This window comes from Notamacropus eugenii, chromosome 5 (genome assembly GCF_028372415.1).
Source record: "Notamacropus eugenii isolate mMacEug1 chromosome 5, mMacEug1.pri_v2, whole genome shotgun sequence".
Lineage (NCBI taxonomy): Eukaryota > Metazoa > Chordata > Mammalia > Diprotodontia > Macropodidae > Notamacropus > Notamacropus eugenii.
The window spans coordinates 94,305,685-94,326,447 of NC_092876.1; the positions used below are offsets into that span (position 1 = coordinate 94,305,685).

The following is a 20,763-nucleotide window of genomic DNA, read 5'->3' on the forward strand; positions in this document are numbered from 1 at the left end:
CAATCAATTCAGGATTTAGGGGGGTTTTTGCAAGCAATTTGACACAGGTTACAAGTGTGTAGTGATGCAAAATATATCCATATTAGTCATGTTGTAAAAGAAAACAAACAAAAAACACAGGAAAAATAAAGTAAAAAAAATTACACATGGATTTGTATTCAGATGCCATCTGATCTTTCTGTAGAGATGGCTCACATTTTTCATCATAAGTCTTTGGAATCATCTTGGATCACTGTATTGCTAAGAATAGCTAAATCATTGGTAATTGATTATCATACAGTATTTCTGTTATATATACCAAGTTCTCCTAGTTTAGTTCATTTCACATTGCATTAATACATGTAAGTCTTTCTGGATTTTGGAGGAAGCATCCTGCTCATCATTTCTTATTGTACAATAGTGTTCCATCACAATAGTATACCACAACTTGTTCAGCTATTCCAATTCTTTGCCATCATAAAAAGATTGGCTATAAATTTTTTTGGCATTTTTCCTTTTTGTTTTTTATCTCAGGATACAAATGTAGTAGTAGAAATTTTCCTCTTTTTTAAAAAAAAAAATCTTTTTGGAATACATGCCTAGCAGTATTTTTTTTTTTTTTGCATCAAAGGGCATACTCAGTTTTATAGCATTTAGGCATAATTCCAAACTCTTTCCATTATGGCTGAATCAGTTCACAACTCTACTGCATTAGTGTCTTAATTTTCCCACATTCTTTTTAACCTACAAATGTTTTCCTTTTCTGTCATATTAATCAATTTGATAGGCGTAGGGTGGTACCTCAGAATTGTTTTAATTTGAATACCTCTAATCAGTAGTGGTTGAGACCATGTTTTTATGTGACTATAGATAGCTTTGAAAATTACCTGTTCGTATACTTTTACCATTTTTCAATTGGAGAATGTTTCTTATTTTTTATAAATTTTTATAAATTTGATAGTTCTCTATTTATTTGAGAAATGAGGTTTTTATCAGTGAAACATGATTTAAAATGTTTTCAAAAGTTATGATTACTGCACATTTCCCTCCATTCTGTTTTCCCTACTTATGCTATCCTCTCCCTACTTTCATCTTGTCCATCCTCAAAAATGTTTTGCTTCTGACTACTTCCTCTCCTCATCTGCCATCCACTCTTATAGGTCACTTTCCTTTCTCTTATCCCTTTCCCCTGCTACTTTCCTGTAGGGTAAGTTACATTTGTATACTAAACTACATTTTTCCCTCTTTCAGTCAGTACTGATGAGACTGAGCTGCAAGAACTCCTCCCCTCTCAACTTCTTCCACCTTTCCTTTTCTCCTTTATGCTCTTTCATGTCTTTTTTTTGTGCAAGATAATTTACTCCATTCTACCTCTCCCTTTTCCCTTCTCCCAGTGAATTCTCCTTTTTCATCTTTTTTGTTTGTTTGTTTTCAGATATCATACCATCATGGTCCTTCTATGTATGCTTCTTTTACCTGCCTTAAAAATGAGAAAGTTCTTAGGCATTACAAGTATTATCTTACCATGTAAAAATGTCAACAGTTTAACCTTATTGAATGCCTTAAGATTGCTCTTTCCTGTTTAACTTTTTATGCTTCTATTGGGTCTTGTATTTGAAAGTCAGATTTTCTATTCATCTCTGGTCTTTTCATCAGAAAGACTTTTAAAATTATCTTGTTAAATTAAAATTCTATTTTAACCTTGAAGAATTATACTCAAATTTGCTGAGTAGGAGTTTCTTGGTTGTAAACCTAGCTGTTTTTCCCTCCAGAATGCCATTTTACAAGTTCCTGGATCCTTGAAAGTAGAAGATGCTAAATCTTGTGTTATCCTGATTGTGGCTCCATTATATTTGAATTATTTATGTCTGACTGTTTGCAATATTTTCTCTTTCACCTAATTTAGCTATTATATTCCTAGTAGTTTTCATTTTGAGATCTTTCTCGGGAAGTGATCGGAGGATTCCTTCAATATCTATTTTATCTTCTGTTTCGAGAATTTCAGGACAGTTTTCCTTGGTAATTTCTTAAAATATGATGCCTAGTTTTTTTTTTATCTTTATTTTCAGGTAGTCTAATAATTATTAAAATATCTCACCTAGATCTATTTTCCAGATCAGTTGCTTTTCTAATGAGATATTTCCCATTTTTTATCCTTTTTTTTGTTTTATTATTTCTCGCTGTTTCATGAAGTCATTAGCTATCACTTGCCCAATTCTAATTGTAAAGCAATTATTTTTTCCATTTGCTTAGTTCTACTTTTTAAGGAGTTTTTCTTCAGTAAAATTTTGTGCAATTGACTATGTGATCAGATTCTGTTTTTTAAGGCATTATTCTCTTCAGTGGAATTCTTTTTGCCTTATTTACCATTTGAGTTCTGTTATTTTTAAGGTTTTATATTCTTCAGTAATTTTTTGCCTCCTTTACCAAGATATTGACTCTTTTTTCATGATTTTCTTGCATCAATCTCATTTTCTTTTCCAATTTTTCTTCTCCCCCCATTTATTTGATTTTAAAAATCCTTTTTTCAGGCTAATATGACAGCAAAGGAAAATGATAAATATTGATGAAGATGTGGGAAAATTGGACCACTAATGCATTGTTGGTTGTGAACTGATCCAACCATTCTGGAGAACAATTTGAAACTATGCCCAAAGGGCTATAAAGTTGTGCATATCCTTTCTTCCAGCAATACCACTACTGGGTCTACATCCCAAAGAGATCATAAACAAGGGGAAAGAACTACAAAAATATTTATAGCAGCTTTTTTTGTGGTGACCAAAAATTGGAAATTGAGGGGATGCCCATCAATTGGGGAATGACTAAACAAGTTGTAGTATAGGAATGCAATGGAATACTATTGAACTACAAGAAGTGATGAGCAGGAGGATTTCAGAAAAAAAAAAACCTGGAAAGACTTACATGAACTGAAGCTGAGTGAAATGATCAGAATCAGTAGAACACTGTCTACCACTAACAGCAACATTATATGATGATCAAGTTTTATAGACTTGGCTCTTCTCATCAATACAATGATCTAAGACAATTCCAAAAGACTCATGATGGAAAATACTATCCACATACAGAGAAAGTACTGCGGAGTCTATATGAAGATCAAAGCATACTATTTTCACTCTTTTTTTTTTCTTTGTCAAGGTTTTACCCATTTGTTTAGATTCTTCTTTTACAACATGACTAATGTGGAAATGTGTTTAATATGATTGTACATGTATCAACTATACAAGATTTTTACCATCTTGGTGAGGGGGAAAGGGAGGGAAGGAGAAAAAGAAGTGAAACTCAAAATCTTACAAAGTGAATATTGAAAAAAATACCTTTACATGTAATTGGGGGAAAATATTAGTAAGTGGGAGGGGGGATTCTTTTTGAACTCCTCTGTGGTCTGAGAACAATTCACATTTTTCTTTGAGGTTCCAGATGCAGCAGTTCTGACTCTGTTGTTTCTTCTGAGTTTGTGTTTTGATTTTCCCTATCACCATAGTAACTTTCCATGTTCAGTTGCTTTGTTGTTGTTGTTCATTCACTTTTTTCTCCAGCATGATTCCTCACTTTATGCATTAAAGTTGCACACTACTCCTAGGCTAGAGATGGCACTGTTCAAGTTTCAGATTTTTGTACAGCTGTTTTCAGAGTTCTGGTGGTTGGTAAGTTTTCACTTCTTCACAGATGGTATGATCTAAGGAGAGCTATTTTTACCTGTCTACTACCTTGTGCTCTATTATGTGAGTGACAGCAAGTATTCTTTTCTTCTGTGAAACTGTGACCAGTGTCCCTGATTCTCTGCAGACACAAGCTCTGATGTGCTAATCCTCCTCCTCACCCTTGGCTGATGACTCAGTACTTCAATTCAGATCCATGTGTACGCAATGCAACAGAGTTCTGTACTCAATGGTATCAAAAAGAACTCTGTATTCTTCTGATCAGTTGTCCAACCCTCTTACTCTCTGTGGACTAAGAGAGGTCCAGAAGCTGCCACTGTAACTGTTGCTTCAGTCACCCCCAAAGCCTACTGCTGGTTTGCTAAGGAATGACCTGTGTTACATTCTATACTCTCACCCAGGTGTGACAGACCTTTCCTGCCACCCTTCCAAGTTTTCTTTGGCTGGAAAATTGTTTCATCACACCTTTTTGTGGGTTCTATCACTCAAGAATTCACTATTTAAAGTTGCTTGGTGGGGAATTTGGAAGAGCTCAGGCAAGTCCTTGCTTTTTCTCTGCCATTGTGGCTTCCCTCCCTGAATTTCTTTTTCTTAAGACATGTATAGAAGTAGAAACAAGGGCAAATAACTTAAAATGAAATCAAGAGAAGCATAGTTAAAGCAAATAAGTCTCCTTAAGGGAAGAAGTTGACAATAAATTCTAAAGATAATGAAAAAGAGATTTTGTTTCAATCTGTTGAATGAGAAATGAGGATCAAGGAAGAAATAAGACCATACTTTGGAGAAAGATGGAATGTTCATAAATGATAATAGGACTGAGCTATTGAATTATGATTTTACTTCTGTTGATTTTCTTCTTCCAATGAAAATGAATCTGGGAACTCTCACTCTGGTCAAATCAGTTACTTGAGTAGGCACCATAGAACAAAAATGGTTAGCAGGGAATCATAAAAATAAATAACTACAAACATAATAGAGTTTCTATCCAACCTTGATTAGATCAAGCGTCATACTCAGATGAATTATATCACTTTACCAGGAAAAGTGAAGCTGACCAAAAATATTGAAGACAACAAAAATTATTTTAAAGTTTTTGGTTGTTTTTAGAGAAGAAAAACAAGGCATAGGAAATGCTTGGAGTGGGTGTGTTAAAACTATCAGTGAAGAATGAATGGATGAATAAATGAACAGATGGATGGATTGATGACAAAGTGTTTATTTAGAGTTTGCTATTGTAGCAGCAATGCAATATCCTGGTGCGATTCTGTATCATGAAATACAACAGACTATCCACATGAAACACAGAACCAGAACATTTATACAAACACTAGAAAGCCAAATCCATCATAGTAACAAAAATCTGTATACAATAACAAGGCAGAGAACAACACCACCCCAAGCCTTCCCCCTGCTAGGCTTCCCACAAACCAGCTCCATTAAACAAATCACAAGCTGATTCTCTTAAACAAAATCACAAACAAGCTCTTTCACTCACACTAGCCAGTTGCCTACATGCCTGCAACCTTCCTAGCTCTGACTGCATTCTGACCAACTTCTTCTCAGCTCTAACACCTTTCTAGCATCCTTCTAACTCTAGCCATTCAGCAAACTCATCTCACCACAGATTTCATGTGACTCAGACTCATGTGATTCAGACTTCCATGTGACCCAGGCAGGTCACATGGACCTATTAATAAATGGGAAAGATCTTAACATTTAAATTATCATTACAACTATGTACTAAATAGTGGGTAACATTCTAGGGATACAAAGGACTAGAGTCATTCTGCCTACCACTACTGGGGGAGAGTTGGCTTGATCTGAGTGGAATTAGGATTTAGGATTCCATCCCACAGAGGTTGAGATAGATGGGGTCAAAATTTGTTAGTAGCTGGTTTTGGCAAGGTTGTGAGAGAAGGGCATTCTGCCACACTTACTTCAGAATTTGTCATTTCTAAAACAAATTGTTAATTTTAGCCACTCTGTGCCTTTGAGTTTGCAATTATGTTTTTTGTTTTCCTTTAAGTGGTCTGTGAATTATTTTGTTTGGAATTTAATTTTCTATGTTTAGAAGTTCTGAGAAATTCTTCCCATTATTATGTTAAAACTTTTTGTCCTCTCATGCTCTTTTGGGAGACCTTTGGTTCCTAGGTTGTCTCTGTGCATCTTGTCTTAGAGTTCGGTATGTGTTTGCATGGAAAGCTATGTATTTAATCCACCTATCTATCTATTTATCTGTCTATCTATTTGTTTATTTGTTTTTGTTTCTCTTCTACATTGCCCTTTACTTGTGTATTTGAATTCTCAATCTATTGTTCTCTCCTTTGCCTCTTCAGTGAGTCTTGTCTTTGCAGATTCAAGTTTTATTTTTCTATTTTCTTTATTATTTTTACTACATAGGACAAAAATTCTACTCTCATAATTCTCATTTCTCTTTTAAACCACTCAGGAATAGCATGTTGTGGTTTCATATTCTCCTAAAATTCCACAGGGTCCTTTGTCTTATTAAGAATTGGATCTTTTCCCCTCATTTTGCAGTACTTATTCCTAAATGCACAAATTCATTTATCAAATATGGAAATATTATTTGTTGTTGTTGTTACTATTTTTTTCTGCTGATTTTTCTATTTGTGTTCAAGATCTTTGAGTTTTCTTCCTTCTGAAATCTTCTATACTTCCAGTTCTTTCTCTCCCTTGTTTTCTCTTATTACTTACTTCTTGACTCCCTCCCCTCTGATTTTGGCTTCCTTAAGGGATGGCACTCAATGCATCTCAACCTCCCCTCACACTGGGTGATCCATGGTTTACCTTACATATTTTGAATAGTAAAAACTGTTCCAGCCTGATGTTGATCTCTTTTCCTCAGGTTTGGTGGAGTACTCCACAGCCTCCCACAAGCACAGTTTCCTATTCTGGTGACCTACTTCCACAGTTTATGGGCTAGGCTGGATGAGGAGAGTACCATTTTACTTTTGCTTCACATAGAACCAAAGGGGCCAAGGGAGTGAACTATTTCATGAAGAGAGATATCATTCTAAAGAGTATTAAATAAACCATTTCTCTTCTGGGGTTCTCTTTCCTGAAGGTTGTCTCAGTGCCATCTTACTGATGCCTGTTGTCAGAATCTCTCTACTTGCATCAAGAATAAAAACCTGACATATCTGGATCTGAGTGGCAATTCTCTTCACGATTGTGGCATGAGGCTGCTGTGTGAAGGTTTAAGACACCCTGCCTGTAATCTACAGAAACTGATGTAAGACTCCTCATTTTTTTAAATTATTCTCTGCAAATCTGTGATCAGCAAGAGACTGTTTGTAAAATTAGCATGAATTATAATTTTAAAAATTCAGGGATGGGAATTAAAGTCACATATTTTGTGCCTTTGGCCAGAGTTTAAGGTCCTCCCCATCTCTGCAAGAGAAGTTGATGGTGAGGCTGATCCCCACTTATAGCATCCCATCTCCTTTCTCTGTACCTTTGAGGTAGGCTGTCCTACTTGCCTCAATCAAGTCCCTTCTCACCTCCATCTCTTAATATCCTAACAACCTTTAAGGTTCAGTCTAGGCACCTGCATTAGGTCTTTCCCGAATCCCTCATGTGTTTGAGCCAGGCTGTTCCTCAAATTATCTCATGTTTACTTTGAATATATCTTATCTCCATTCATAGTCTACACATTTCTTCCTTCTTAGATTATACAGTATAAGATCCTTGAGGACAGGAAGTGTTTTTATTTTTTATTTTATTCATTCTGACTCCTAGCACTGTCCCCAGTACATAGTAAGAGCTTACTAAATTCCTGTTTAATGACTGACTGACTGATTTATGGTCCCATATTATTTCTCACATTTTGTGCCATTAGTAAAACTTTGGTGATTAGGTGGGAGGTGTGTCTTATTCATTCTGATGTCTTTCTTGATCTTACCTAGAGTTATTTCAGTGGCATGAGAACACTGCTTCTCCCACCATCCACCTACTGGAAGCAGTTTCTGTTTGTTTAAGATCAGGAGGGTCAGGAAGAAGGCAGAGAAAGAATTATGAGTATTCATTCTACAAATCACCAATAAATAGCACTGAAGACAAGACAGTCCTTGGTCCAGGAGCTATGACTTAGAGAGAAATCCTTACCAGGGGTCACTGTCGTTTTATAGGCCATAGGTTCAAAGATGTCCTTATTTGCCATTAAATAATCTTGAACCCAGAACTGAGCCTAGTAAATCAGCTAGTCAAAGTGCTTTTGTCAAGTGCCCAGCCCTATGTTAAATGATGTACGTGCAAAGGAAACAAAAATGCCCTTGATTTCAAGGACTGCACATTCTACCAGAGGAGAGTGAAGCAACAAATAAATAATTTGGTAATGCATAACATATACAGAGTACATGAGAAAGAAAGGTACTGGTATTTGGTGGGACTAGGAAAGGCATGTTGCAACAGATAGGACTTAAGCTGAGTCTTGAAGGAAGCATGAAAAATGAAGGTAGGATAAAGTGGGTCCAGTCCCTTAAACCTGCAGGAACTATCTTCGATTTTTTTATGCCATAACTAAAACCTGATGCTCAGGGACCTACCCACCAGGGCTTCTCTGATTTTAACTAGAACTATCTCCTTTCCCTTCAGTGGATGCAATCCTTGAAAATCCTTGGTGTAACTTGCCACACTTGCTGCTCTACTTGTGGTCTCCTCTCTGTATGTAGTCAGTTCTGTCCAGCTAAGACTGAAATGCCCAACTCTGTGCTTTTATAATGGCTGCTGTCTAGAACATACTAGAATGTTTTCCCTCCTCATCTCACTCTTAACTTCCTGGCTTCTTCAAGACCCAGCCCAAATTCCACCTCCTGCCAGAGGCCTACTTGTTTCCCCACCACGAGTGCTTTCTTTTGGGGATTACCTTCCATTTACACCATCTTAGATGTATAGTATTTTTTATTGTTTCTCCCTTAATAGACTGTGAGATGTTTGAGGGTAGGGTCTGTGTTTTTGCCTTTCTTTCCATCTCTAGTGCTTAGCATGATGCTGGGCACACAGTAACCACTAAATAAATATTTGTCAATTGCCTAGAAATCCATAAGACTGATTCAAAAGCAGCTTCTAAGCCTGAAGCTAGGAAAGAAATTGATTTTTGAGTTAAAAATTGAAGTTCTCTAAGTGATAAAGGAGGAGAGAAGAACTAAAATGAATTATTATGTCTTAGGAAGATGCAAGGACAGGGGCAGGGACATATTGTATGCAAGGCTAACAACATAGGGAATGCCAACTCCTTTCAAGATGAATACAGGGAAAACATCATTACTCTCATGGAAATCTTTCTCTTACAGGTTATCCTTGTGTAATCTCACGGATTCCTGTTGTCAGGATGTGTCCTCTGTTCTTAAGAGTAACCAGAGTCTTATTCATTTGGACCTGGGATGTAACAACCTGTACAACCATGGTGTAAAGCTGTTATGTGAGGCCTTAGAACATCAGGACTCTAACTTACAGACCCTAGAGTAAGTCATATGTTTCCCTTTAACAGAATGTTCTGTGTTTTAGTAGGAAGAAGTCTGGAAGATGAAATAAGACCATGTACTGGAGAAGTGTGGCTGGGAATTAAGTCTCTGTTGGGGCAAAGGGTCAAGGTCTCATACATTTCTGGAACAGGTCATTGTAATAGTCTTTGCTTGTGACAGATACTGTGATACTCCTTATCAATGTCTCATATGATCTTCATAACAGCCCTGGAATGTAGATGCTATTATTATCTCTATTTTACAACTGAGGAAACTGAGGCAAAGATTAAGTGGGATGACATAGCTAGTAAATATCTGAAGTTGGATTTAAATTTAGGTCTTACTGAATCCAGACCCAGTTCTATATCTAGCTGCCTCTAGTCAAAGACTTATGGGCTTCACCAGATTGACAAAGGAGTCCATAAAACACAAAAAGGTCAAGGACTTTTGTTCTAGAGAGACTGGACTGGGGGTATAAAATAAGGGACCATTGGGTTAGGAGTTAATATGGATAATGCCAAAGAAAGGCTGTACATGGGGCCAAAGAGTCATCAACATAAGCCTATGCTGAAGGATAAATAGAATAGTAAACTTTAAAGACTGAAGAATTCATTTTATTCCTCCACCCTCCATCTCCCCCTTACACATGAATGCTCCCTACAGGTTGTGGAACTGCCAACTCTCTGCTGCTTGCTGTTATTCTCTCTCCTCTGTTCTCAAGAAAAATCAAAGTCTGATCCATCTGAATCTGGGTGCTAATCCCCTGAGAAATAATGGGGTGAAAGTGTTATGTGAGGCTCTGGGAAACCAGAATTGTAAATTACAAGAACTGAAGTAAGTCCTCTTAAGCTTTCTTCATGTAAGATTGCCATATTCCTTTGGGGTAAGAAATGAGGATGTCAGTGACTGAGGTGGGGATTAGGAGAGTTTTGCAGAAGAATGGACAAGGAAGTCAAGGTGGAAGGCAGCAGACCATTTTATTAAGGGAAGACTCCAAAAGGAAGGTCATTAAGTCTTCACTGGAGATACACAAGGGAGTAGGAGACAGTGACAATAATCCAAAGGCCCTGACAGAACCCAATAGCTCCCTGATAATAAAGCCAGGTCTCTAGACTAAGGCAGCCCCTCTGAGCTTCTCACGTTGAAATTGGATCCAACACCTTCAAACTAGATCATTTCTCAATCTTCCTGTATTCAGACTGACACCTTCAAAGATTATTGGGAAAAGTCAGGGAAGGCATGAGACCATGCAAGCCACCAGAGCAAGCATAATGATCTTCTAGGTTAGAATTCTATCTCATTTCATAGTCACATGCTATTTCCCTTCCAGTGACTTTAGTGATAAAATCCAATAAAACCCACCTGAACTGGAGTCTGTCCCTCTCAAGAAAAATCTGAGTGACTCTTGTTCTCTATAGCTTTCATGACTCCCAGAGTGAGGGAACATCTATGACCCCTAACTGAAGTGAACTGCCCTGAAGCAAAGAGCTGAGAGTTGTAGAAAGAGCTTGGTGTGGCCATGCAGATGCCTAGAGGGTGGGCTCTTGCTTGACTACTTGGGGACTTTCTCCTTCCATCATAAACTGAAGATTAACCTGCTTATGCTGGGCATATCCCTGGTTGTGTTCCTTATCTAAGTTATACTTTCAGGGAAGGTTATAAGTAAACTATTTCAATCAATCAGTAAACATTTATGAAGCACCTATTATGCGCCAGGCACAGTGCCAAGTTCTGGGGATACAAAAAGAGAGGGAAAATTGTTCCTGCCCATAAAGAACTTGCAGTTAATTGAGAGGCATGCAAACAAAGGCATGCAAAGCAAGCTATATATTAGATAAACAGGAAATGATTAATAGAGGGAAAGCATGAGAATTAAGAGAAGTTGAAGAACACTTTCAATAAATGATGGAATTTTAGTTAGAACTTTAAGGAAGCCAGGGAGGCAAGTCGAGCTGAGGAAGGAGAGTATTCTAGGCATGGGGTACCACCAGAGAAAATGCCTGGAGTCAATTGATACAATGTTTTGTTTGCGGAATAGCCAAGAGGCCAATACCACTGGATCAAAGAGTATGTGCTCAGAGAATAAGATATAAGAATAATGAAAGTAAAAGTGGGCTAGATCGCCAGCTTCTAGAAAAAGTTTGCCCTGCTCAGAGAAAATTTATCCTGTTCTTTGGATAGAGCCATATAAGACTTCCCTGACACATTTTACGGCTGTTCTCATGGAATAATCAATCAATCGCCCTCCTAATCTAGCCATTGGATGAGATAAAACTTTGCAAAAAGAAGAAAAGAATTCCTGGTTTGGGTATTGTGAGGTCTAGAAGAAAGAAAAAAGTGAAGGCAAAATGAGCAAAGACTTCCATATCAGTCACTAAGTAACATGAAGATGGGATACCATCCTTCCTTTATTGTTTTCTCAGCAATTCTGGCCCACTCTAACATATTTTTTTCTTGGAGATAGTCTCCGTCTGCAGCTAAAACAGCTTCTGACATCAATAATGGCATAGGTAGAAGAATTTGGTGGGACACATACATATTAACAGCACATCCAGAGCTCAATACAAGAGACAAATATTGAGACTGGGACATAATCAAGGGCTCTGCCATTGGTAACGATATAAGCATCCTATCAAGACAAGAAGAGGATAAGGTTAATGATGGAATCCTGGCTCTTGGGTTGGTAGGGAAGAAGAAAAATCAAAATAGAGGAATTATGAGACTATATATATTCAAAGAGACTGGAAAAATGTAGATCTTCCCAGGGAGAAGCAGGAAATGAATAAATTCTTGGGAATTGAGTTGGCAATTGCCATCTGTTCTGTCTCTTCTATAGGTTGAGTAAGTGCCTTATCTCCACATCAGGATGTCGATATCTCTCCTCTGCACTTAAGAGCAATCTAAGTCTGATAGACCTAAAACTTACAGGTAATGGCCTAGGTGATGAGGGAGTGAAGCTTCTGTTCCAGGCCTTGCAAAACCAGGATTGTAAACTACGAAAACTAACGTGAGTCTCTAACATTCTTTATGGAAAGTTTGTGGGTTTGAGAGAACAGAGAAGGAGGCCAGGTGAGAAGCACGAAGAGGGAAAGGTGATTTTATACAAAGCATCTGAATCCTGATGAGGAAGGGGAAGGATTAGACATTCTAGCCAGTACATTTTCCTGTGAAACTCTCATTCCTCTCTCTGTGATACTATTTGTATAGCATGCCCCCACTAGGTGGAAAGTGCTGCTGTTTATGAGGTATAGTGAGGTATTAAGGATTAGTCTTTTTTTAAATTTTGAATAATTGTGATGAGAAAATATATACTTTTCAAGAACTCTATTTTTCTTCTTCTAGAGCATTTTTCCACTTCTCACTATGAGAAATGTAAATAAATGCATATTTTGTCTCTATTTTGTATCTTGGAATCTATGTAGATATGCAATTGCACATATCTGATTTAACACAACATGAATTTTCAATGTATAGGGCAATGGGAAGAAAATTACAGTGTAGAAAAATGACAGCCTTTGACTTCAAGAAGCTTATATTTGTAAAACTCATTGCAAATCATTAATCACTATCTAAATTTTAGATATTTGTAAGGGAGGAAATATTCTTTGATCTCTTCTCCAGGGTCAAATTTGTTGAATGTCATTACATAGCTATGCTGTCTACACACAAAGAGATACTTGCTGGCAAAGGGGAAAAATCATTAAAACCAACCAACACGTATATCCCACATGCAATATTCCAGACCCACAGTTTTCCCAGATCTGAAACAAAGAGAAGATGAAGAATGGCTTATTTTTAGTCTTTTTCCAGGCACAAGCATGGTGATTATAATTAATAAGCCAATAAACATTTACAAAACATGTACAAAGCATTAATTAATTAACCAGTCAATAAGTATGTACAAAACACTCATCAGGCACTTTACTAGGTGCTGCAGATACAAAGACAAGAATCAAAAATATCCCTGTGCTCACGAAGCTTATATTCTATCAGGAAAAAACAGGTAAATGTAAAAGTGTCCAAAAATACACAAAAGAGTAACACAGGTGGATGAGGATTAGAAGCTGGGGCAATTAGAAAGGACTTGGGGGCACTTGGGGTTGAAGAAAACTAGGGTTTCTGCGAGGTGGTAAAGAGAAGACATAGTTTTAGAGTCAAGGGAATCTTAGAGTTAATTTAGTCTTATTCCCTCATTTTACAGATGAGGAAACTGAGGCCAACTAGACTGATGAGGTGATTTGACCATGGTTACCTCAAAATGGAAAGATTTTGAACCCAGTTCCTTTGACATCTGACTCAATTGCTCTTTCAGTTACACCACAAGTAAAGAAAGGAGTCTAGTTACAATGGACATTCTTCACAAAAACAAAGAAACAAGAGATGGAGCAAAACAGCCAGAAGGTCAGGTAGACTTAAATGAAAAGCATGTGAAGGGTTGGGTGGAAAGGTAGGTTGCAGCTAGGCTATGAAGGACTTTACTTATACAAAAGAGGAATATGAATTTTGTCCTAGATATATAGGAATCCATTAGAGTTTACTTAGTAAACAGTGACATGGTCAAAGTTATCCTTTAAAAAAGTCACTTTGGTAGCTGTGTTTAGGATGAATTGGAGAGGGGAGAGATGAAGAGCAAGACCAATTAGAAGGCTATTGTAATAGTCTATATTACAAAATAATCATTATATTATATTATAAAATAATCATTATAATTATAATGTAGCTGTTCTAAATATTTATAAAATTATTGTATTAGGCAATAATAATAAAAGAGGGAATCAAGCGTCTGAACCAACGTGGTGGCCATTTCAGTAGAGTGAAGGGGACAGATGTGAGAGGTAAGGAGGCAGAGGAAGGGTGGTACTAGAGTTCTGAACCTGGAATCAAGAAGAACTGAATAAAAACGTAACCTCAGACACTTACTAGTCATGTGATCCAGGAGAAATCATTTCACTTTCCTCAGCCTCAGTTTCCTCATTTGTAAAACTGGGATAATAATAGTGCCTACCCTCTAGGGTAGTTATGAAGATCAAATGAGATGACGTGTGTAAAGTGCTTTGCAAACATTGAAGTGCTATACGAATGCTAGTTACTATTTTTTGTTGTTGAGATAAAATCCATAAGACTTGTCATGTATTTAGATCTGTGGGGCAAGAGAGAGTGAGTAATCACTGAATATGACAGCAAGTCTGTAAACCTGAATGACTTGGTATTACCTGGTGGTACTCTGAAAAGAAATAGAAAAGTTAGAAAGAGAGGAAGGTTTAGGGGAAAATATAATGAGTTCTATTTTGAACATGTTGAGTTTAAGATGTTTTGGGGTTATCCTGTTTGAAATGCCCAAGAAACTTTAGCTGATGTGGGACTGGTGCTCGGCAGAAAGACAAGAGCTGACTACATGGTTCTGGGAGTCATCTACAGACAGATGACAGAGTTATTGAGAGAGCAGACAAAGAGAGAAGAGAAAAGGTGCAGTATAGAGGCTTGGGGGACAGCCATGGTAAAAGTGGCACTATTCAGCAAATTAGGCTGAGAAGAGCTAAATATGTGGGAACAAAACCAAGAAAGATCAATGTCAAAGGTTTCAGTTTACCGTAGTTATTCTTCCCCTTTGTACCAGCACACTGACATTTGTATATACATACTTATGTATGCACACATACATATATACACTTGTGCAAACAAAGTATAGAGGAAATGAAAGAAATTTAAGGTGCTTCTGTAATGTCTAACTTCCCTTTTCCTTCCTACTTTGTGCTTATTTGAATCTTGATCCAAAGAGGGAAAAGGACTCTCAGTTCCCAACCCTCCCTTTCAGTATTTATATGAATCTGCTTTCTACTGGGTCAGACAGAATAGTAGAGAATTGGAGGTGGAAATAAGAATGATAATTATGTGTTGTGTTTCCACAGGCTGGATAAATGGAAATTAAGTGCAGACACTCAAAGAATCCAAGATGAACTGAGACAGAGTAAACCTCATCTGATCATTGAGAATTCAAGTCTGTGTTGATTGTCTCTGGGACTTGGCAGACATATGAAGTGTTGATGGGGGGAAAAGTGGCACAGAAATGTTTTTGTTGAATTGTTAACTGAAAAACTTTCTTTTGTGATAATCTAGAGAATAGTTTGGATAATTGAAAGTCCTGTATGATGAATACAACATTTGAGATAAGTTCTTCATATGGCTCTGCCCCAGGTCTGCTTTTGAAAGTGATTTCAAGATTTCAAGTGATTTCAACTGTGCAAAAGATAGATCTTCAAAGCTTGGATGGCATCAGACTGTGTGAGCCCTAAGGATAAGAAATCCAGCTTCCTTATGGGCTCAAAAACTATGGAAACTAGATGTAGTCCTGACTCCAGAAAGAAGGCTCATGTTTCCTTGATTTTAATAGGAACCTTGGTTGATATATTCTCTTACTATTGATCAGTCCCTATAGAATTACAACCAAACTTTGACACTGTCAATCATCCTCTTCTCCTTGAAATGCTTCTTTCTCAATGTATATGACACTGTTTTCTATGGTTCTCCTATTTGTCTGAGAACTCCTTCTTAGTTTTTTTTGTTGGATCTTCATTCATGTCATACTTCCTAAGCATGGTTGTCTCCCAAGGCCTTGTCCTAGGATCTATTCCATTTTTTGTTTCCCTCAGTGATCTCATCGTTTTCTTTCTTTTTATTTTTTTAAAGCCAAAGAAAACAAAGTTTATTAAAGATTCACCAAATTGGGTTGCCTCTTAAGGAGCCTAAGCATTTGTAACACTTGTATTCACAAGCCGGCTAGATAGAATCCCAGCTAGACAGAATCTGAGCTGGATTGAATCTGAGCGCCTGCACGGAGGCAAGATGGAACTTAAATACAGAAAAGAGTATAGGAGGGATCTGGGGGGGGAGGGGGGGGGAGATAGGGGTCTGGTAGTCCAGGGTGATAGGAGGAGGGGTTTAGGAAGGGTCTTGAGGAGAAGTCCAAGGAGGGAATCCAAGAAGGATCAAAGGCTGGAAGCAGCTGGAGGCTATCAGGAGATATGAGACAATGGAGGGTTTGGGTGGGAAGCAGGTAGGGCAATCCAGAGATCTTGATAGGGGCAGTATAGGAATGAATACAGATCTTGATGAGCTTCCAGAGACTGCCTGAACAAATGGGAAGATTAGACTTGAGTAAGAAAGGCCAGATTAAGTGAGAAGATTCAAGGGGAGCTCAAGGAGGTTCCCAGAGTCTGAACCTCATCATTCCCCCCTCAAACAGATTGAAACCAAATTCTTTTGGGGTAAAGGGTGAAGGTCTCAGCTTCTGAAACTTCTTCCTGCTGGCAAGGGGCATAGAGCTGTCCCTGCCTTGATAGGTCCTGTTCAAGGGATCAGACTTCAGAACCTGGGTGGTGCCAGGTCCAGTGGGCTGGAGACCTTGGATTCAGATGGAGATTGGTATGCAGCATGGGCTGTCATCTGGAAGTTCATGGCTTGCACTCTAGAAAAGACAAACCTGGCAAGGAGGTTAGGCAAACACACACCAAGCAGGTACAAAAGGAGTATAAAGAAAAGACAATTTCCCTGGCATAAAAGATAATTTCTCTGGAGAGAATTAAAGATGACTGTGGCAAGGCCAAAACATAGAAGGGCATGTTTGATAGGGGAGTTTTTTCTGTCAGATATCCCCTTTCTTTCCAGATTGCTCCATGGGTATGTAGAACAAGGAAAGCATATTTTGAGTAAATAGAAACATCACCTGGCCTGGGGATCAGGTCCTAAGGAATGGGTTAAGACTCCCAAAGCCTATCTTCTCTTTTCATCAACATACAGAGTGAAAGGTTTTCCCAGATTGGGTAGGTCTAGTGATGGGGTGGTGGTCAAATTAGTTTTCAGAGTCTCAAAAGCTTTAGCCTGGTCTGAGTCAGTGCCCTGAGTAGGGTCATAAAGAGGTTTAGCAATAAAACCAAAATTAGGAATCCAGAGTCTACAAAATCCAGTCATTTCTAAAAACACTTGAACTTGTTTCTTAGTGTCTGGATCAGGGATAGACAAGATTGTCCTTCTTCTCTCAGAGGTTAAGGAGAGAGAGGTGGGTTTGAGTTCATGGCCCAGATAATTTATGGACTGGTATGCTATCTGGACTTTGTTCAAAAAGACCCTATAGCCTCGAATGACTAAGAAATTAAGGGCTTCTGTGGCAGCAGCCAAAGAACCTGCCTGGGTGGGGCTACAAATAAGACTATCATGCACATACTGAATTAATCTACTACCTGCTAGTTTCAGGTCCCTTACATCCCTTCCCAAAGCCTGGCTAAATAAATGAGAGTTATCTAGAAAGCTTTGGGGCAAGACTGTCCATATTAGCTGATATGGACTTGATTCCCCAGGAAAAGTACATTCAAAAGCAAAAGTAAATTGTGAGTATTCTCCATTAGGCCTTTTTGCGGGAAGGATTGCAGTGTTGCATGGAGATAAACAAGGGACAAGGATTCTATACTTAAGGAATTTTTCAATTAAAGGTTGTAGTCCTTCCCAGGTCTCAGGCTTAATCAGATACTGGCTGAGATGGGGGAGCACTTTAACTTCTGCGAGACTAACAGTGGCTGGGGTGGCAGAAGTAGCTCTCTCTGGAATTCCAGGGTCCCAAATATTTGGCCTGACTGTCTCCCACACTCTCAAGCAAACCTAGGAAGATATAGTGAACAGCGACAAAAGGGAGATGGAAGGTTTAACTAGAGAAAATTGGCTTCCCAATTTCACCATCAGGTCCCTTCCCAACAAGGGGGCAGAGTCAGAGGAGGGCATAAGGAAGGAGCGTTTAAACAAGGGATCCTCAAGCAGGCTGGGGAGGGGATATGTCTGGAGACATTCCTTAGTTTTCCCTTCAATGCCTATAACCTGAGGGGTCAAGGGACAGGTAGGGCCAGAGTGACTGGTCAAAGCAGAGAATTTAGCCATGTTAAAGTAACCTTACCTTCAGCCTTCGTTTTTGCCCACGGCTTGGTGAGAGAGGTAGAGAAAGTGGGAGCACTACCAGCACCCAGGTTTTTCTGTCGTTCCAAGTCTTGAGAAGACTGGAGGATGGGGTACTGGGGGCGGCTCCACCACTTTTCCGTCCTGAGAGACAATCTTTCCTCCAATGTCCCTCCCGGTCACATGGGCTTGGTTCTACAGGCGTTGGTTCCTGGGGCTCCCTCTGGGGGGGCACCCTGGAGGGGCACTTCTTGGACCAGTGACCCTCCTTGTGGCAATGAAAGCAGGTTTCCCCACTGCCCAAGTAGCCAGCCTTCCTTCAAGGGGGTGCCCTGGAGGGGTGTTCCCTGGGTCTTTTCCTAGCCAAGGCAGCAGCCAAGAATTCAGCATGCTCCCTGGCCCTGGCCCTTCCCCTTCGTTCTCCTTCCTCTAGTGCAACAAAGTCTCTGTTGTTAAAGACTCTGAAGGCCGTCTCCAGTAACTGGGCCTGAGGTGTTTGGGGTCCCATTGCCAATTTCTGCAGTTTCCTTCTAATATCTGGGGCAGACTGATTAATAAAATACATGCTAAGGATTGCTGTCCCTTCTATGGAGTCAGGATCCAAATTTGTATGCTTTTTAATAGCTTCTACCAGCAGGTTTTGAAAAAGGGCAGGGTTTTCCTTTTCTCCCTGAGTAATTTCCCTAATTTTTTGAAAATCTACTTGTTTTTGAAATGCAGTTTTTAGGCCTAACAGGTAAATTACCATAAAGTCTCTCTTTTCCCTGTCCTTACTCTTTTGATAGTCCCATCTGGGGTCACTCGAGGGAACAGCAGCTGTTCCTGGGGGGTATTTTATGGGATTATTGCTAGCCATTCAAGCCCCAAACTTTTGGGCATGTTCCCAAATTCTCCTTGAGACTAGCAGCTTTTCCCAGTCAGGGAACCATAAATGAATGGGTTGTGGGGTGAAGGGGACCCCAAAATACAGACAGTCCGGGTCATGCTCGAGTGAATTCAACTCAAGCCTTCTTAAAGCCAAAGAAAACAAAGTTTATTAAAGATTCGCCAAATTGGGTTGCCTCTTAAGGAGCGTAAGCATTTGTAATGCTTGTATTCACAAGCGGGCCAGATAGAATCTCGGCTAGACAGAGTCTGAGCTGGATTGAATCTGAGCCTCATCATTTTCAATAGTCAGTTATCATCTATATACAGCTGATTCTGATTGCTTTATCCAGCCTAAGATCTCTCCTAACATCAAGTTTTGCATTTCTAACTACTTATTGGACACCTTGAACTGGATATCCCATAGACATCTTAAACTCAGCAAAATTAAACTCATTATCTTTCCCTAAGAACCTTTTCAACTTCTTGAATTCCCTGTTACTATGGAGAGTATCACCATCCTTTCAGTCATCTAGGCTCTAAATATAAATGTTATCTTTAACTCCTAGCTCTCAACCCCTCATATGAATCTGTTGTGAAATCCTTTAAATTTTATCTTCATAGCATCTCTCATAAATATTCCTTCTCTCCTCCTCCATCCTGGTGTAGGGTCCCTTCCCTTCACACCTGCATTATTACAATAGCTTTCTGGTTGACCTCCCTGCTTCAAGTCTCTCCTCACAACAATCCATCCTCTCCTCTCAGCTCCCAAAATGATCTTCTTAACTGCAGATATAACCATATCACTCTTCTACTCAATAAATTCTGGTGGCTACCTATTAGCTCTAGGGTCAATTATAAAATCCTCTGTTTGGCTTTTAAAGCCCTTCATAAACTGGATCTTTCCTACCTTTCTCTCTTTAACAATTTTACTCGTCTCCACACTCTACAGTTCAGTGACAATAACTTTCCTTCTCCTTGCACGAGACAATCTCTATCTGCAATGATTTTCCCTGTCTATTGCCCTAGTCTTGGAATGCTCCTCTTTGTCTCCACATTCTGGTTTCCCTGGCCTATTTAGTATTAGCTAAAATGTCATCTTTTTTCCAGAAACCTTCTCCTGTCCCCCTTAATGCTAATACTTTCCTCTGAAATTGTCTCTAATTTATCTCTTCTGGATCTTGATTGTGTATAGTTGTTTGTGTGCTATGCCTCTCACTAAATTCAGGTCCTTGAGGGCAAGGATAGTTTCTGACTTTGTTTGTACCCCCATGGCTTAGCACAGTGACTAGCACATACTAAATGATAAATAAATACTTCTTTACTTGAATAACTAACTGATGATTATTGAATTAATTTGCTATATATTACCTTCATGATTTCACAGATATTACAAGTCATTCAGTTATAAACATAAATAGTTTCATTTCCCTTCATGTATATTCTCATTTATCACCCATTTTCCTTTCTTTTTTCTTCAAGAGTCAAACAGGGGAAAAGAAGACCCAGGGAAACTAATGTGAAGGCTCTTTGAAGAGAAAAAGCATTTGCAGTCACTGCATTGTGTATGGTGCGTGCTATATGTATACAACACTGTCATTTTATTCTAAGTTTGAGGAGACTCTTTAAATGAATTCTGTGTAGTTGTGGTTCCCTTCCTGCTCTCAACCAGTTATATTATTGGGCAACCTCCAAGGCGAGCTATTTTATTTTTTTGGATACTTTTAGTTTTCAGATGCAAGCTCTACATTAGGAAACACTTCCTGTTTTAAACTGCTTCACACTCGTTCCTATTTTGTTCTTTGGGGCCGAACTAA

General features: G+C 38.7%; 1 protein-coding gene across 1 annotated transcript in view; it reads left to right on the top strand.

Moving 5' to 3' along the window:
* The window catches only part of LOC140504856 (NACHT, LRR and PYD domains-containing protein 12-like), a 32,047-nt gene extending 16,051 nt beyond the window's left edge, over positions 1–15,996 (top strand). Inside the window, exons 7-11 of the mRNA XM_072610224.1 lie at positions 6,745–6,912; positions 8,972–9,142; positions 9,806–9,976; positions 11,979–12,149; positions 15,052–15,996. Of these exons, the coding sequence (XP_072466325.1) occupies positions 6,745–6,912; positions 8,972–9,142; positions 9,806–9,976; positions 11,979–12,149; positions 15,052–15,151 (781 nt within the window). The 3' untranslated portion in view covers positions 15,152–15,996. The remainder of the gene's footprint in view (positions 1–6,744; positions 6,913–8,971; positions 9,143–9,805; positions 9,977–11,978; positions 12,150–15,051) is intronic.
* Positions 15,997–20,763: the final 4,767 nt, after the last annotated feature.